The sequence below is a fragment of the Rhamphochromis longiceps genome, linkage group LG7, assembly GCF_057381845.1.
Source record: "Rhamphochromis longiceps isolate RC_006_pf linkage group LG7, R_longiceps_female_GT1.1, whole genome shotgun sequence".
NCBI lineage: Eukaryota > Metazoa > Chordata > Actinopteri > Cichliformes > Cichlidae > Rhamphochromis > Rhamphochromis longiceps.
The window spans coordinates 70950636-70967134 of NC_140563.1; the positions used below are offsets into that span (position 1 = coordinate 70950636).

A 16499-nucleotide genomic window follows, 5' to 3' on the forward strand; every position below is an offset into this window, starting at 1 on the left:
GCTCCTGGGAAACCTCAGCGCTGTTCCACGTGTGGCTCTCTCCGTGGTTCACCGCAGTCCCAAAGCCTTTGTCTCTGTGACCTTTCGGGCTGATGATGTCACTGACTTTGTTAGATGGTGGCGTGAGGCTGTTTGACATCTGTCAGTGATCTGAGTGCGGCAGTGAAACTGAACTCAGCTCTTTGTGATTAATCACAGTGATTTCATGATTTCATACTGACTCCCGCACGCAGGGCCGTGAGGTTTGGAGCACTTTTAAATAAAGGACACTCTTTAGTATTAACATCAGGACGGGGGCACAGCGCTGTCAGTGCGCACTGCAGCAGTGGTGTGAGGAAGATGGAGGGTAGCAATGACGTCACAGTGCGAAGATTTCTGTCAGCTGTCGATAAACCGAACGTGCTCTTACACCGTGCACAAGACAGGCTGAAATATCAGGGATTATGGAAGGTGGTGCACGTGTCCATCGCTGTGTCGTCCACTTTGTTTTAAACTTATCTGAACATCACTGCGATGACCAGCAGCAGCGACACTACGATGAAATGTTTTTTTTCAGCTTGCAGCCAATCAGAAGCCTAAAAATACAGCTGACATCATCAAAGGAGACAGCGGTGCACGCCTTCATACTGAGCACACAGCGGTGTGGTGGAAGCCATCTGCACACAACCTCAAAAATAACTACTCATTCTTTCAAAGCAGCTCATTGCACATTTCCTTATATGGTCATCTGTTCCAAGCTCCGTGCCCCGCCCCTTAGCAGGGTTCCAGAAGTTGAACGTCACACCCCTGAGGTGTTTCTGTGACGCATCACGTGATCCTCTCGCTGCTCGCCTAGCCCCGCCCCTTGTTCAGTCACAGCTAATTTCACTCCGAGGGTTTGTTATTAGTGTCGAGCGTGTCCTCCGCCAGCCCGCTCATTTACTGCTTATCGCTTACACAAACGCCGCCTTATTAAAGCAGATAATGAGTTTAACGCCATGAGCCGGCCAATGGAGCGGAAGCTAATGAAGACATTTATGAGGGTGAAAGAGAGTGAGAGGGTGAGGCGTGTCTGACAGAGCTGGCGCTAACGGCTTCCTTTAAACGACTTCTGTCCCGGTCCGTCAGCGCCACGTTCACAACGGCCCTCCAACGCCAGCAAACCGCTACAGCGTTAGCGATGCACAACAAACCAGTTTATAAGATCAAATGAAGGAGGGTGTTTGGACCGAAGCTCTCTGAGAGAAAATGGAGGAACAGAGTTCAAACAGGTCATATCGAGACATTTTTATTGGGTGAAAACACAGGTACTCTCCAGCTCTGCTCCAGGTAAAAGCCACCTGTCGGGACTAACCGTGGTCACGCGATGCGGGTGTTTTGAGCACAGTCTGGAAGCATCTGCACTTCCTGCATCGACACGTCAGTACTGAGCATCCGATGCCTAGTTCCTGGAATTCTACACCTCTGGATTATTTTGCCTTTGGTTCCTTTAAAGGAGGGGTGGGGAACTCCACCCTGCAGGTTTCTCAACCTCGGTCAGCACACCTGAATCGCATGATTAGTTCATTACCAGGCCTCTGGAGAACTCTGAGACATGTTGAGGAGGTCATTTAGCCACATGCAGGACACCGGCCCTCGAGGCCTGGAGTTCCCCACCCCTGCTTTAAAGCAGCAAAAGTCAAAGTGATTCAACACGGTGGGACACATGCATCCTGGTGAAACTCCACACACTTAATCCCTGAGATATGTGAATAAGAAGATTTTCTACATGAAGAGAAAGAAATGTGTAAAATCAGAGCGGTTCTGTGGCTCGCTGCTCAGATTGAATATTTCTGTTGATTCACAGAAAACGTCTGTTTTTATTTTTCTATAAAAACACATTATTACAGTCGAGAGTGAAAAAAATGAAATTCTTTATCTGTTCTTCATCACTTGAGGCAGGTCTTCATCAGCAAACTTCATGTCGTCCTTGGATCTTTGCAAGGCCGATTCTGGCCCGCGGGCCTTATGTTTGACACCTCTGCTTGATGAACCTTGGCTTTAAAATGAGGCCGGCCTTGTGTTCAGGTCTGAGTCTGCTCTTTAAAAGTGACACAGCTCACATCCACCTCCTGCGGCCATCTTTGCCATCTGTGGCTCCAAGCCCAGAAACCCTGCGTGGCCCAAACGGGGACAGAGCGGGTCACCGGGTTTCAGGCAGGGCGATCAACTTTAAACATGGAGGTCCAAGGCGTCGTGGGAGGAGGACTGAGGCGGCGTCCTGAACTCCAGGTTGAGCTGTCCCTGACTGCGAGAGCGAGACAGCAGGAAGGACGGCAGAGCGTAACGCTGCGTCCGCTGACGGCGAACACACCTCCCGCCTGGAAAGAACAAAACACACGACTGAGGTCAAACTTTGACCGAAGCACAGATCTCTTTTTAAAAAATTTTTATTTGTGTATATATATTTATTATGTATTCATTTAAACGAGTAGTTTCACTCTAATAGAGCTGTATTGGTATGCATTTACACTGCATATATAATCTTTTTTTAAATAGCATTTTTTTATGTGTCAGTCTCAGATCTCTTTTTTTTTTTTTTTTTATAAACATTATTGTGCAGCACATAAGATCAACAGAACACAGTGTGCTTTGAGGTAGGAGCCAAAAAGGGTGTAGTTTGTGGGTGTGATCACCCGTGTGTACACCTGTGAGCATGGACGCGCTTGTTTTTAAAAGGTTCCTTCATGTAATGATCTGCTAGAGGGTGTGGGGGGGCCACAGCCCCGTCCTCCAGGGCATGAAGCAGGTATGGAGGAGATCAAGACTCCAGACATCCAGAGGCCCCCAGAACACAAGAGACCAAGGAAGACCAACAGAGGGGCAGCCGCGCCACTGTTCCAGAAAGAGCTGAGGAGAGTCCCAGATGAGGGCTCACTCAGCAGCCGTGGAGCAGAAGCCAGGGGGAGTTGCAGTGACGCGCCCGTGAGCTCCGCCAGCAGCCAGCCGTGCCTGAGTGACCGAGCCCCAGGCCGAGAGGCCGGGGGCACCCCACCTCCAAAGGGGGCCCGAGCGAGCCCCAGGCCCCAGGCCCCGACAAGCGGCCGCCAAGGAGTGAGCCGGTGTGTACCTGGACGCCCATCCCCGGACACAAAGAACCACCAACGCACCGATGTCTGAGGGAGTCCGCCACTGGCAGGGGGAGTGGTGGTGGGGGGAGATAGGCCTCCAAACCTTGGAGGGCCTGAGATGTCCCCAGAGAGGTGGCGCCTGACACCCAACCTGACCGAAGCACAGATCTAAACCCTCCTGTTATACTATCTCTGTGATCGAGCAGCAGACGGATCCATCTGCAACCAGAGACACCGAGCTTTGACTGGCTCCGCACACAGAAGAAACTCTCTGTGAGGGGAAATGCACCGACGCCGGCCACTCGCCCACACGGAGAGCGTGAAACAGCCTCCACCTCTGCGACCAGCACGGCCGCTGCAGTCGCTCTCAGATTAGCAAAGGTCTGAAAATATCTTTGCTAATGACACTGAAACAATAATTACTGACTCCACAGACTGTAGGTCATGCTTTTATTGTGAAATACAGATTTGCTTCCTTTGGCGTTATAGAGTTTCCATCTTTATTTTTTAAATGAAAAGAACGACAAAACGCGGTGACTACAGAGAACAGGAGAGAAAACTTCACTAATGAGTAACAGTTAATAATAATAATCCAGAAGCTTCTGTTCTCTGTGATGACTTTAAAGCTTTTTGGACATTAAATATAAGAATTTTAAATTATAACAAAAAGTCATTTTAAAAACCAAACTGCATTCGATTTCTTCACGTCAGTGTATGGGCCGCATGTTTGGGTGATGTGGGCCACTTGCGGCCCCTGAGCCACGAGTTTGAGAGCCTGGTACAGAGTAACTTCACTGGCACAGATGGGCTTCCGTAGCCCATGCAGCATGGTTCTGGTAATGAAAACATAAAAAAAGTGATTCTTATAATAATTGTTGGACAGACCTGACTGAGACTCGGGTTTCTCGAAGATGTCGGCGCTGCCGCTCCAGTACTGAACGGCCGTCTTCCCGTGGTAATCTCTGATGTTGGTTTTAGCATCTGATTAAGACAAAACACGACAGTTTCCTCTGGATTAAAATCATATCGTATTGGCATTGTGTATGGATTCTGTTTGAGTCGATGGAGTCAGACTGACAGGAGTGAACATTCAGAGGTCGTCTTTGCAGGGTTCAAGGAAACGCCGGAAACATATCGAGAGGTACATCTCCATCAGTGAATCCTAAACTCAGGTTTAAATTCACAGGAGGACACTTCAGAGAGTCACGCAGACACAGGAAAGGATGTCAACCTGTATCCCTGCATTTCCTGTCAAGTGAAATGTTCTGTTTAAGCCTTTGTCTTCATATTTACAGCTCGGGGGCGCGGCGGTTTGGCCTGATCTCTAATGAAAGACATCTCAGTTTATTATTGGCTTTTATGTGACAGACTGACAGGAAGCTGTCTGTGTGCTGACGCTGCCCAGCAGGAGATAAAAACTGCTTATTCTGGGGTCATCATTCAGCATTTGTTTCATCAACTAAAAGACAGAAACATGCATCTCTGACAGGAACGTCGCGGATAATAAAGGTTTGTTTTTCCTTCAGTATCTGGATCACTAGGAAATGAGATGTGCAATTCTCTCACAAAGTTTTTCACTTTTAAATGTGACTTCCTCACAGCTCAGAGTCTGTGGGACCCTACATCCACAAAATGGACGGATGGACAGAAGGAGCGAGGGATAGATGTAGGGATGGATGGGTGGATGGATGGATGGATGGTTGGATGGTTGGATGGATGTTTGGATGGATGGTGGATGGACAGATGGATGATGGATGGAGGGATGGATGGATGGATGGATGGATAGACAGATGGATGGATGATGGATGGATGGATAGATGGACAGATGGATGATGGATGGACAGATGGATGATGGATGGACGGATGGATGGATGGATGATGGATGGATGATGGATGGATATTTGGATGGATGGATGGATGGACAGATGGATGATGGATGATGGATGGATAGATGGACAGATGGATGATGGTTGGACAGATGGATATTTGGATGGATGATGGATGGATGGACAGATGGATGATGGATGGATAGATGGACAGATGGATGATGGATGGATGGATGGATGGATGGATATTTGGATGGATGATGGATGGATAGATGGACAGATGGATGATGGATGGATGGATGGATATTTGGATGGATGATGGATGGATAGATGGACAGATGGATGATGGATGGATAGACAGATAGAGAAGAGTAAAGTCTCTGGCTGAAGGTCTTTAGTGAAACATTTTTAAACATGATTTTTCTGAAAGGTGTCTCCAGGAGGAAGCAGTTTGGATCTCTGTGATCTCCACAGATAGGAGGCCTCGGGAAGGCGGTGGGTGATCATTGGAGATTAATAATAACAATAATGGATTGCATTTATATAGCGCTTTTCTAGACACCCAAAGCACTTTACAATTCCACTATTCATTCACTCTCACATTCACACACGCTGTCAGTCATCCTTAAACAGAGAACTGACAGCTCGCTGTGTTCGGGTGTTAAGCTTTCACATGTAAATGGTAAATGGCCTGTATTTATATAGCGCTTTTCTAGTCCCTAAGGACCCCAAAGCGCTTTACACCTCCAATCATCCACACATTCACACACTGGTGATGGCAGCTACATTGTAACCACAGCCACCCTGGGGCGCACTGACAGAGGCGAGGCTGCCGGACACTGGCGCCACCGGGCCCTCTGACCACCACCAGTAGGCAACGGGTGAAGTGTCTTGCCCAAGGACACAACGACCGAGACTGTCCGAGCCGGGACTCGAACCGGCAACCTTCGGATTACAAGGCGAACTCCCAACTCTTGAACCACGATTGCCACGTGTTGCCTGTTGAAGTTTCTCGTGTCGCTCACATCTATCACTCTGTTTCCATCCTGACTCTTTAGTCGGAAGTGTTTTTAAAATTGGATTTTGAACAGGGATCAAAACATACATCTTCCCAGAGCTCAGAGTGGAACATTTCATATGTTTAACATCATGTTTCACCCCTCTGGTGTCGCTGAAGCAGAGCCTGGGCAGGCTTCAGCACCAGGGTACCAAACATCAGGTGATGAATGCCCTGTGTGTCGTGTTTGCACCAACGCTCTCCTGCAGGCTTTTTGCTGTGGGATGAATATTCCTGCTGAACTTTACTGTTTGATGCCACATTTAAAACTTGGGGAAGTTCAATCAGGACACATGCGGCTCACGGTGATATCCCTTTTGTGGAGGCTGGAGGCTGAACGCAGCAGCTAATGGTTACCGCTGGTAACCGACTCTAGTCATTACAGACTGTTTAACTCCCACTGTCGCTCCACCCACCGGCCTCAGAAGGAGAAACCAAAGCTCGCCTCCACGGCAGCGAGGAGGCCTTTTCCTGAAACCATATCTGCACTCGGAGCACCAGCTGAGTCCGGCTGCTGTAATTTCCCTGGTTTCCAGCTGCTTTCTGGTGTGATTTTCAGGAGCTCTCACTGACGTCCTGCACAGTTTGGCTTCTGCATCGTCTCAGGAGTCTGTGAACTCTGCATGCTAAAATCGAAAACATGCAAACTCATCGTCTCATCTTCCCTGGCACAGAAACGACAAAGTCCTTAAGGAATCTGGGAGAAGGCTGGAGACCCGTTTATATCCGAGCCACCGGCGTGGGTCAGAAGCTGCAGCAGGTGGAGCTTCACGTGAATACAGTTTGAACTGAAACCGTTTGATTGGCAGCTCAGATCTGCTGATTTCCTGCTGCGTTTTATTTTGGCGGGTTCTCCTCCGTGGCCATATGGAAACATGCTTCGTGTCTGACCCTGCAGACCGTACATGTCGGCGGCCGTTTGCGTGCTCTGACTCACAGCATATGGCAGTCTGTGGCTACAGGGGTTCAAACCGCTGCTCTGCAGGGATCGTCACAAGTCCATCATGAAGCGCCTGGTGGCCTGAAGCGCAGGTGTGCCTCATTAGCTCATTAGCGAACTGCCCGCCTCGCCTCTTCCTGAGGAGGAGGGTGGAGGTGAGCATTTGGACTTGTCAGTCTGAGCGCTGGGTGGGTCTTTTGTCTGGCAGAGGTGATCTGCATCAGTGCTTCTTCACCTCTGCCAGCCTGTGAGGCGTGCAGGAGAACAATCCCTCGCTATTTGATTTGTGGTGTGAATGTCAATTTGAAAACTTCACACGAAGAAAAATCCTCACATGAATCGTGCTTCAGTGGAAAAACAGTCCGGACACGAAGCTGCAGCTTACGGACAGGTCATTGTGATCTTTGGTCTGACTGTTAGCCGCTGCTCTAACTTCTGCTGTTTTAACTTTAATCTGCACATAAACCGACAGACAATTTTAAAAAGTCTGCATGCAGAGCTGGGTGCTGCAATAACGATCAGGGAAAATGAAGCTGAGATGAGATCAGTCTTAGTAAATGTGAAATTTTCATGCTGCTTTTTAATATTCCAAACGATAAACAACGTCTCCTCGTCAGCATCAAGCTCGTCTTCATCAAATATCAGAGACAAGAATGGGGCGGCTGCAGAGTGCAGTGCGACTGTGGCCTTCATCAGTTATTAAAATAATAATGAATTACATTAATGATACTGAACACTGTGATGAAGAGAGGTGGTGAAGGCAGACTCACTCTGAGTGTTGATCAGGGTCTGAACGACGTCCTGGTGTCCGTGAATGGAGGCCAGGTGAAGAGCTGTGTAACCCTGTGAAGATTATCAGCTGTTACCTCATCACTCACAGCTGCAAACACTGAAGCAGCTTCTCGTTAGCTCAGTCGTAGAAGCTATATCACTGTGTAATTGTACACGGTGACTTCACAGACAGGACCTGACAAAGCAAACTACCCGAAACAAACACTAACCTACCACATTTACTCTAAACTACCACAAACAAACACTAAACTACCACATTTACTCTAAACTACCACACAGACCCCAAACTACCGAAAAAAAACCCACTCAACTACCACAAACAAAGGCTAAACGACCACATAGACCCTAAACTACCGAAAAAAAACCCACTCAACTACCACAAACAAAGGCTAAACGACCACATAGACCCTAAACTCCCACAAAGAAGCACTAAACTACCGAAAACAAACACATAACCACCACAAACAAACACTAAATTACCCGAAACAAACACTAACCTACCACATTTATTCTAAACTACCACAAACATACACTAAACTACCACATTTACGCTAAACTACCACAAACATACACTAAACTACCACATTTACGCTAAACTACCACAAACATACACTAAACTACCACATTTACGCTAAACTACCACAAAGACCCTGAACTACCACAAATACTAAACTACCACAAAGACCCTAAACTACCACATAGACCCCAAACTACCAGAAAAAACACACCGAACTACCACAAAGGCTAAACGACCACAAAGACCCTAAACTACCACAAAGAAGCACTAAACTACCACAAATAAACACATAACTGCCACAAATAAAAACTAAATTACCACAAAGACTCGAAACTACCACACAGACCCCACACTCCCAGAAAAACCCCACTCAACTATCACAAACAAAGGCTAAACTACCACAAAGACACCAAACTACCACAAACAAACATTAAACTACCACAAAGACCTTAAACTACCACTTTTACTCTAAACTACCACTGACAAACAACCAGAGACACCAACCACCAAAGATGCAACCCCAGCCCCCTCCCCCCAGACAGACTAATTGGTGGATGGATGGATGGATGGATGGATGGATGGATGGATGGATGGATGGATGGATGGATGTATGTTCAGGTGGATGGACGGATGGTTGAATGGATGGATGGATGGATGGATGGATGTTCAGGTGGATGGATGGATGGATGGATGGATGGATGGATGGATGGATGGATGGATGTTCAGGTGGATGGATGGATGGATGGATGGATGGATGGATGGATGGATGGATGTTCAGGTGGATGGATGGATGGATGGATGGATGGATGGATGGATGGATGGATGGATCGATGGTTGGATGGATGGATGGAGGGATGGTGGATGGAGGGATGGTGGATGGAGGGATGGATGGCTAGATGGATGGATGGATGGATGGATGGATGGATGGATGGATGTTCAGGTGGATGGATGGATGGATGGATGGATGGATGGATGGATGGATGGATGGATGGAGGGATGGTGGATGGAGGGATGGTGGATGGAGGGATGGATGGCTAGATGGATGGATGGATGGATGGATGGATGGAGGGATGGTGGATGGATGGATGGCTAGATGGATGGATGGATGGATGGATGGATGGATGGATGGATGGATGGATGGATGGATGGATGGAGGGATGGTGGATGGATGGATGGATGGTTGGATGGATGGATGGTTGGATGGCTAGATGGATGGATGGATGGATGGATGGTTGGATGGATGGTGGATGGATGGATGGAGGGATGGTGGATGGATGGATGGATGGATGGATGGATGGTTGGATGGCTAGATGGATGGATGGTGGATGGATGGTTGGATGGATGGATGGTTGGATGGCTAGATGGATGGTTGGATGGATGGATGGATGGATGGAGGGATGGTGGATGGATGGATGGAGGGATGGTGGATGGATGGATGGATGGATGGATGGATGGATGGATGGTTGGATGGCTAGATGGATGGATGGATGGATGGATGGTTGGATGGATGGATGGATGGAGGGATGGTGGATGGATGGATGGATGCGCTGTCTTGTTGTGTTCAGGCTGTGTTTGAGCTGTTTACCTGTTACCATGGTTACTTTTCTACGCACTCACATCAATGCGTGAGCACTTCCTGCCATCAGCAATAACAGCAGCTATTGTTCTCGGTTTCTTTGGAGTCAAGAAGAATCTGTGAGCGTGTCAGTCTGAGCGCTCTGATCACTGACAGATGCTTGTCCACGCTGCTTCCTCTGAGCAGCGAGTGTGTAAAGAGGACGTGAGCATCATTTGTACACTTTAACACAACGAATCCCAGAGGAGGAGCTGCTGTCAGTGCCATAGACAAACAGACGCCCTCTTTGCTGTCACGCCGCCATTTAACGTGCGGTCTGTGACAGCAGACAGTCGGTGTTCATTACAAGGACGGGTCTGTAGTTAACGGGCCGTAAACGGGCCTGGAGAACACAGAGACGCCTCGTCGTCACACTCCTGCCGTCCTGTCAGCGCCCTCGCCGCGAGGCGCACGCTTTCCCAGTATCACCTCTAACGATCAGAAGAGGCTCTCTCAGTTTGACTGCTGGATCATGCGCTTCTTTGAACAAACAACAGATAAACACTTATGCGTCACTTTCAGGAAACACGCCATCTGACATTTCGCTGAAAGGTTGAGCTGCTTTTATGTGTTCAGGTGCACTTTGAGCTTCATATCGCAGGTAAAGGCCACCTCAGCAGGAGGTCCTGAGAGCCAAGGAACATCAAGGTGAGGCCTCAGCCTGATCTAAGAAGTGCCAGCAACACCCCAGAGCTGCTCTACGTTTCACTCTCATTAAATGCAACCTGCTAAACCACCTCAGCGCGTATGCTAACCCGTTAACTAACCAGTGTCTGTGAGAGCAGACGGACACATCTGCTCTGAGCTGATTCTATATCTGTGAACAGATCACAGTGAAACACTGCTCTGATGGTGATATCTGTAGCTTAACCACAGTCAGGCAGCTCTTACTGTGACTAACCCGACCCCCACCGTTCCAGCTGTTATCCAGCAGTTACTGGCTGTTATCAGTGGTATTGTTCATCTACAATTATCTACAATGACCTGCTGATAAGTCAGAATTTAACACGAGGCTCAGTTTATCTCAGACAACGACAGGCCTTCTGCTCCACCCTCTGCAGTTTACACATATTCAATAACTGCTGTGGAAGTTTAGCTTCATCAAATGATGCATGGATGGATCCCATTGGCCCATTTACAGCTCGTTTCTATAAATCTATAAATATGGAGTGTTTGATAGAGTTGTATGTGTAGACAGTAGTAAGTATGATTACAGTAATGTCCACAGATACCAGTTTGGAGACGCTCACTCGGCATGTTTCCACGCTCTTCCGCGTTGTCATGGACACAGGTTTACCGGTGGAAATGTCAAACGCAGAGACCCGCTACGACTGAAGCAGTCACAACTGAGTTATTTCTACAGTCAGTTTTAGGCGTCTGCTCTTATCGATATAATTCCAGGTCTGCACATCGATAACAGAATTTTGACGTGTTGCAGTCTTTGAATAATGGAGATGTGAGAGTTCAGAAGACTCTGGGGTAAATAAGGTGATGGAAACAACTGCTGATTGATCAGTCTGAACCCATAATTGAATCAGATACAGCGACCTAAAAGTCCACAAAAATCCCTGTTTGATGTTTCGGTAATGCCCTAACCCACCAGCAGGAACAAGACCCAATGCTAGAACATAATAATATACATTATTATTATGAAGCCACTTTATTCGGTTGCATCCTGAACATTAAATGCAGTTTTAGTGGTTTAATGTTCTGCTTGATTTCTCAGAGACGTCCGTGTGTTGGACGTCTCTGACATGTTTATTTATAAACAGGCTTGGGACAGATTTCTCAAATATTTGTGTTTCCTTGTGTTCTTCTGCTCTAATGACAAACAAGGATTTATAATAACAGGTCAGAGTAAATGTCAGTGTGGACCTGGCCTGTTTGTGCCACACTTCTGTGAACAGTTATTTATCATAACAGCCATAAAAGACACAAACACGCCCAAACTATGACAAAGCCATCAAAAGAAATCTGAGCTCTTCTGACTGAAACAAGCTCCAAGCCTTGCTCCTGTCTCTTTAAGGCCTACTTTCTTCTGATTGACCGACATCTGGAAGCCTGCCGAAGGACAGCACCCGGGTCTCGTGAGCTGTCTGCGCAGGTGGACCTGCACTTGCTGTAGCAGACAGACAAAAACTTCCTTATTTACCCCAGAAAACTTCAGATAGACTCAAAATAACCAGAAGGAGACACAAAGTCTCAGAACACCTTCAAAAATGAAATGAACAGAGAGAGCGCAGACGGCGAGCTGCTGCCAGGTTTCATAGGAAGCGGGATTAAAGAAGCACGCGTCCACACGCTGCTGTGTTTCCTGTCAGAGTTACTGCATCGGAGCAGAGAACGGACACTGCAGACGCTCGAGTGAGAATGATATCAGAGTGCCGGGAACGTGAGCCGAGCTGTCGGGGTGGAGATGCCAGAAGGCGTTTTGTGCGGTGTGCTGCTCTGTGGACTCAAAGGTGACTAAAACACGACTTACCCCCTTCAGAGAGCGGCGAGCGGCATGAGGAGGTCAGAGAAACACAGAGTTAAATTCAGGAGATCAAAGACGGTACCGCTCCGGGCGCTCCGACTGAAGCTCCATCGACTTAAAGAGCGAGACGGCTGATCTGTAGGACCGCTCGTCTCTGTGGAGATCTCAGAAACATACTTACATGCTGGTGAGGAGGATGAGCCGAGAGTGGGGTGAAGAGGCGGGAAAGAAAAACAGAGAAACAGGGCAATGATATCACTGAGGAGGAGGAAGATGTTTAGACCTCACAAACACTTTTTTACACGTGAACAACGTCAGCCTCTTCACCACAGGTGGAGAACTCCAGGCCTCGAGGGCTGGTGTCCTGCAGGATTTAGATGTGTCCTTGATCCATCACAGCTGATTTAAACGGCTAAATGACCTCAACATGTCTTGAAGTTCTCCAGAAGCCTGATAATGAACTAATCATTTGATTCAGGTGTGTTGATACAGGGTGAGATCTAAAACGTGCTTTTCCCCGAGCTCACCACAGCGCCATGTTTTTTTCGTGAACTGCAGTAGAGCAGCTTTTAAGATCCAGGTGATTCATAGAAGTCCACCATCCTCTGCTTGGCCACTTTAGGAAGCCTGCCGAGGGGCAGCCCAGTCGAACAACGCATTTATACTACAGCTGCCCTGTAATAATATCACATTACTGGTGTCTCTACATCATCTCCAATAAATACAACAGCAGTAAGGAAAGGCCTTTAATCATATTTTTAGTGACAAAATGTGAAGCTGATTATTATATTATTATTTCACTAAGATGCCAAATTACAGCTCATGTACTTGGATTCCTGAACAGAAAGACGAGTGTTCTTCAGCTGCTGGGAGGTCATTACTGAGGCCTGCAAACATCCAGGAACACCTCCGAGTTTCCAGGGAGCACAAAGATCTTTGTGGCAGCTGCATCCACAGCAGAGATCCCAGCATGGTTTGGAGGCGTGGGCAGGTTAGTGAAAATCAACGGTATCATGAACAAGAAGGTCGAGTGGAACACGTCCTGGAGCGGAAGTGACCGATCGTGGGCTCAAACACCAACAATCGTTAAAGCTGCGGGGACAATCTGACCAGGAGAAATGAGTGTGGAGCTAACGGACTCAAAGATCGATGGCTCAAAGGTTTCTTTGGAAGTAAAAAAAAAGCTTTGATGACGTTTCTTGGTTATCTTTCCATCATGGACAACCCCTGTCACCCCATGCACACCCCCATGATGGACCATCGGAGCAAACGCAGCAAAAGACTCATCGCCCCGAAATGCAGAACTGACTGCCACAGTAAATCCAATAAGACTGTTTATCTCTTCCTCACTCTGTAGGTGATTTTCCTGAGACTTACCAATGTTATTCTGTTCCCTCTCAGACCGTGCAACAGTACCTTGTTTCATCCCCCATCATACTCTGCTACTCCCTTTATTCTATTGCACATTACTGTCACTTTCTAGAATCGCCTGCACTGATAGTTCAGTTATTTATTCTCCAGGATAGAGTTATATATATTACTTCGTTAGAGTTATTTGATACTATGTCTTGCACTATCCTACTGCATATTACTGTACACTACTATTCTTATTGTATATATTGTATATCTTATTCATCTGTTCCTCTGTCTCTCCTGCTGCTCTGAGCATGTACATGACAAAAGAATAGGGATGGGTATCGTTTAGGTTTTATCCGATACCGGTGCCAAATCGGTACTTTTGAAACGGTGCCGGTGCTCAAACGGTGCTTAAAGAATGGAGAACACAAAATTGGTCCTAAAACCTCTCATGCTCAGCTGTTTTTTGTAAAAAGATAACAATGTTAGCCTTTTCTGCAGCTATGGGGCATATATGGTATCACTCTTGGCTGGAAGCAGTGCTTAAACAATGGAAAAAACACAAACTTTGTCCAAAAACCTCTCATGTTCAGCTGTTTTCCACTTTTTCTTTGGTCATTTTAGCCTTTTTGGCCAGGGTGAAGGGAGTATCTGCCATCAAACAAGAAGACAGCCGCATGTAGCTATGATGATGTTTGCTAGTTCACCTTACATGCATTAATGTAATAACGTGGTTAGCCTACTCAACGTAAATTACACACGAACAACATTAAGCTACTCACGCAGAGAAGAACGGCTGCTGCTGCATCATCATCCTCATCATTTCTGCTACACTGGCAGGGCTACGGGCCAGGACTCTCCTCTTCGTGTTTTTGGGGGATGTTGCTAACTCCGGGTCGATAACAGGCACCACACCCGCAGTAGATGTGCTCGGTGTGAGGTCTCGCAGCGAGCTATCAAATACGGCGCATTTCTCGGCTTTTAAAAAAAACGCTATGCGTCGCCAGGTGTTTCATCAGATTCGAGGTGTTACCTCCTTTGACAGTATCACAGTATCAGCTTAAAGCACTTGTTGCTGCTGAGTTTGCATCTTTTGCTGTGAAGTACAGCCAGACTTTGACCGCTTCGCCTTGGGCATTTTTAATCTGTAGCTCTGCTCTAAAAGAACGTACGTACCTGGACCCGCCTACTATCCTCGCAAACGTAAAATGATTGGCTAGAAGTGTATCACAGCTCAGGAAAAAAAAGCACCGAAATAAAGCACCGAAATGTGCGCTGCTTTTCGGTCTGGTTACTACCGTTTATGTCAGAACCGACACCGGTACCCATCCCTACAAAAGAATTTCCCTCGGGATAAATAAAGTCATTCTTATTCTTATTATCTGTGAATAAGCACTGTTAGCTGCTCTGTGCTCTTGTTTGTGTGACCAGAAGGGGGGCACATACCTCGGCAGGAAGCAAGTGAAAATCCCCTGCAGCTATAAGGCACCTGCCCCCCAGCTGCCCCCCTGTAGAGCCACCCCTGGTGACCTGGCTACTTTGTCCCACATTTACGTCTAATATGAAAATTCAACATATTTAACAGGGAAACAGCTTTTTTTTCGTATTCACAAAAATCTTCCTGACATTTGGGGCTTTGCTGTTTCCTCCACAGTTAATTAACCACCCGCTCTCATCCAGCCGTGATTTTACGGCATGACAGAAGCACGCAGGTGTCCTCACAAGAAATCTGTTTGAATGAATAAAAGCGGTTTTATTTATTTTCATTTAATTCATGAAATGAATAATAATTGTATTTCAGCGCACAGTTTAAATCGGCCTTGTTTCCTCCTCTCGGAGCAGCACCGAGGCGAGCGTTTACGCGGCTGCAGGAACATCCATCAGCGAAGCGCCGAAGCCTCCAGATCGTTACCTGAAGCGCGAGCGCTCCTCGGCTCGCGATGCCGTGCTATGGATTATTGATTTTTGATTTGCTGGCCGCTCGAGCTGAGGGCCTTTTTATCAGAGCCATTACCTCCTTAACGATCAGAGACAAAAGTTAATTATGTAATTATGGAGCCAATAAGTGACGTGTCTGCTCCGCTTTGTGCTGCTGAGGCTGAAACATTATCTCCTGTGTGCACATGATCGGCAGCGGCGGGCGGAGGCAGCAGATTAACGCTCACACAGGCAGATGCTAAATTGAATTCTCTGGACCCACGGCTGTCTGGGAAGCCATTAAGTAATCTCAACATTGGCCCTCTTGAATCACTTTTGAATCACTAAAAATCACTCTGCGCACGCTCTCTTTTATTGACTGTGAAAGAAAAGAAACAAACACGCGCCGCAAGCATTTACGAGGGAATGAAGTGGGAACAATCTGCTGACACAAATATGGGTTATTCTCCCTCTCGTTGCTCCGTCTGTGGCCGTGGAGTTTATAACTCGTCTAGTTAAATGACGGCTTTAACTCTTCTGATTCGGAGGATTGTGATTGGCTCCTGTGGTTTGGAGGACTCTGCTCTTCAACTGCCCTCAAAGTAATCGAGTATTTTTCAGTTCAGCTTTGGGACTTATTCTAAAGTTTTCCAGCTTCACATGAGGATGTTTAGTGCCATGGTGTGATATCCATCCCGTCCATGCAGGTCCAGTAAAACCTGCAGGAAGCGAGTGAACACGCCCTCTGCAGAGGGAGCCCGGTGAGGTCACAGGGTTACTTAAACCACTCCTCGGTGGCGGGGTCTCCGTGGTGGTCCACCCAGACTGCTCTGGGTCACGTCTCTGCTCCATCACCTAGATGTCAGGCCCGGCAGAGTCAGTGAAGGGGTGGAGGCTCTTTGCTTCATCAGGTG

General features: G+C 47.4%; 1 protein-coding gene across 1 annotated transcript in view; it reads right to left on the reverse strand.

The window, feature by feature from the left end:
- Positions 1-1875: 1875 nt before the first annotated feature.
- Positions 1876-16499, reverse strand: part of LOC146666968 (uncharacterized) — a 67312-nt gene continuing 52688 nt past the window's right edge. The window contains exons 8-10 of the mRNA XM_085411461.1: positions 7683-7755; positions 3975-4070; positions 1876-2339 (exon numbers count right to left, since the gene is read on the reverse strand). Coding sequence (XP_085267587.1) covers positions 2191-2339; positions 3975-4070; positions 7683-7755 — 318 coding nt within the window. The 3' untranslated portion in view covers positions 1876-2190. The remainder of the gene's footprint in view (positions 2340-3974; positions 4071-7682; positions 7756-16499) is intronic.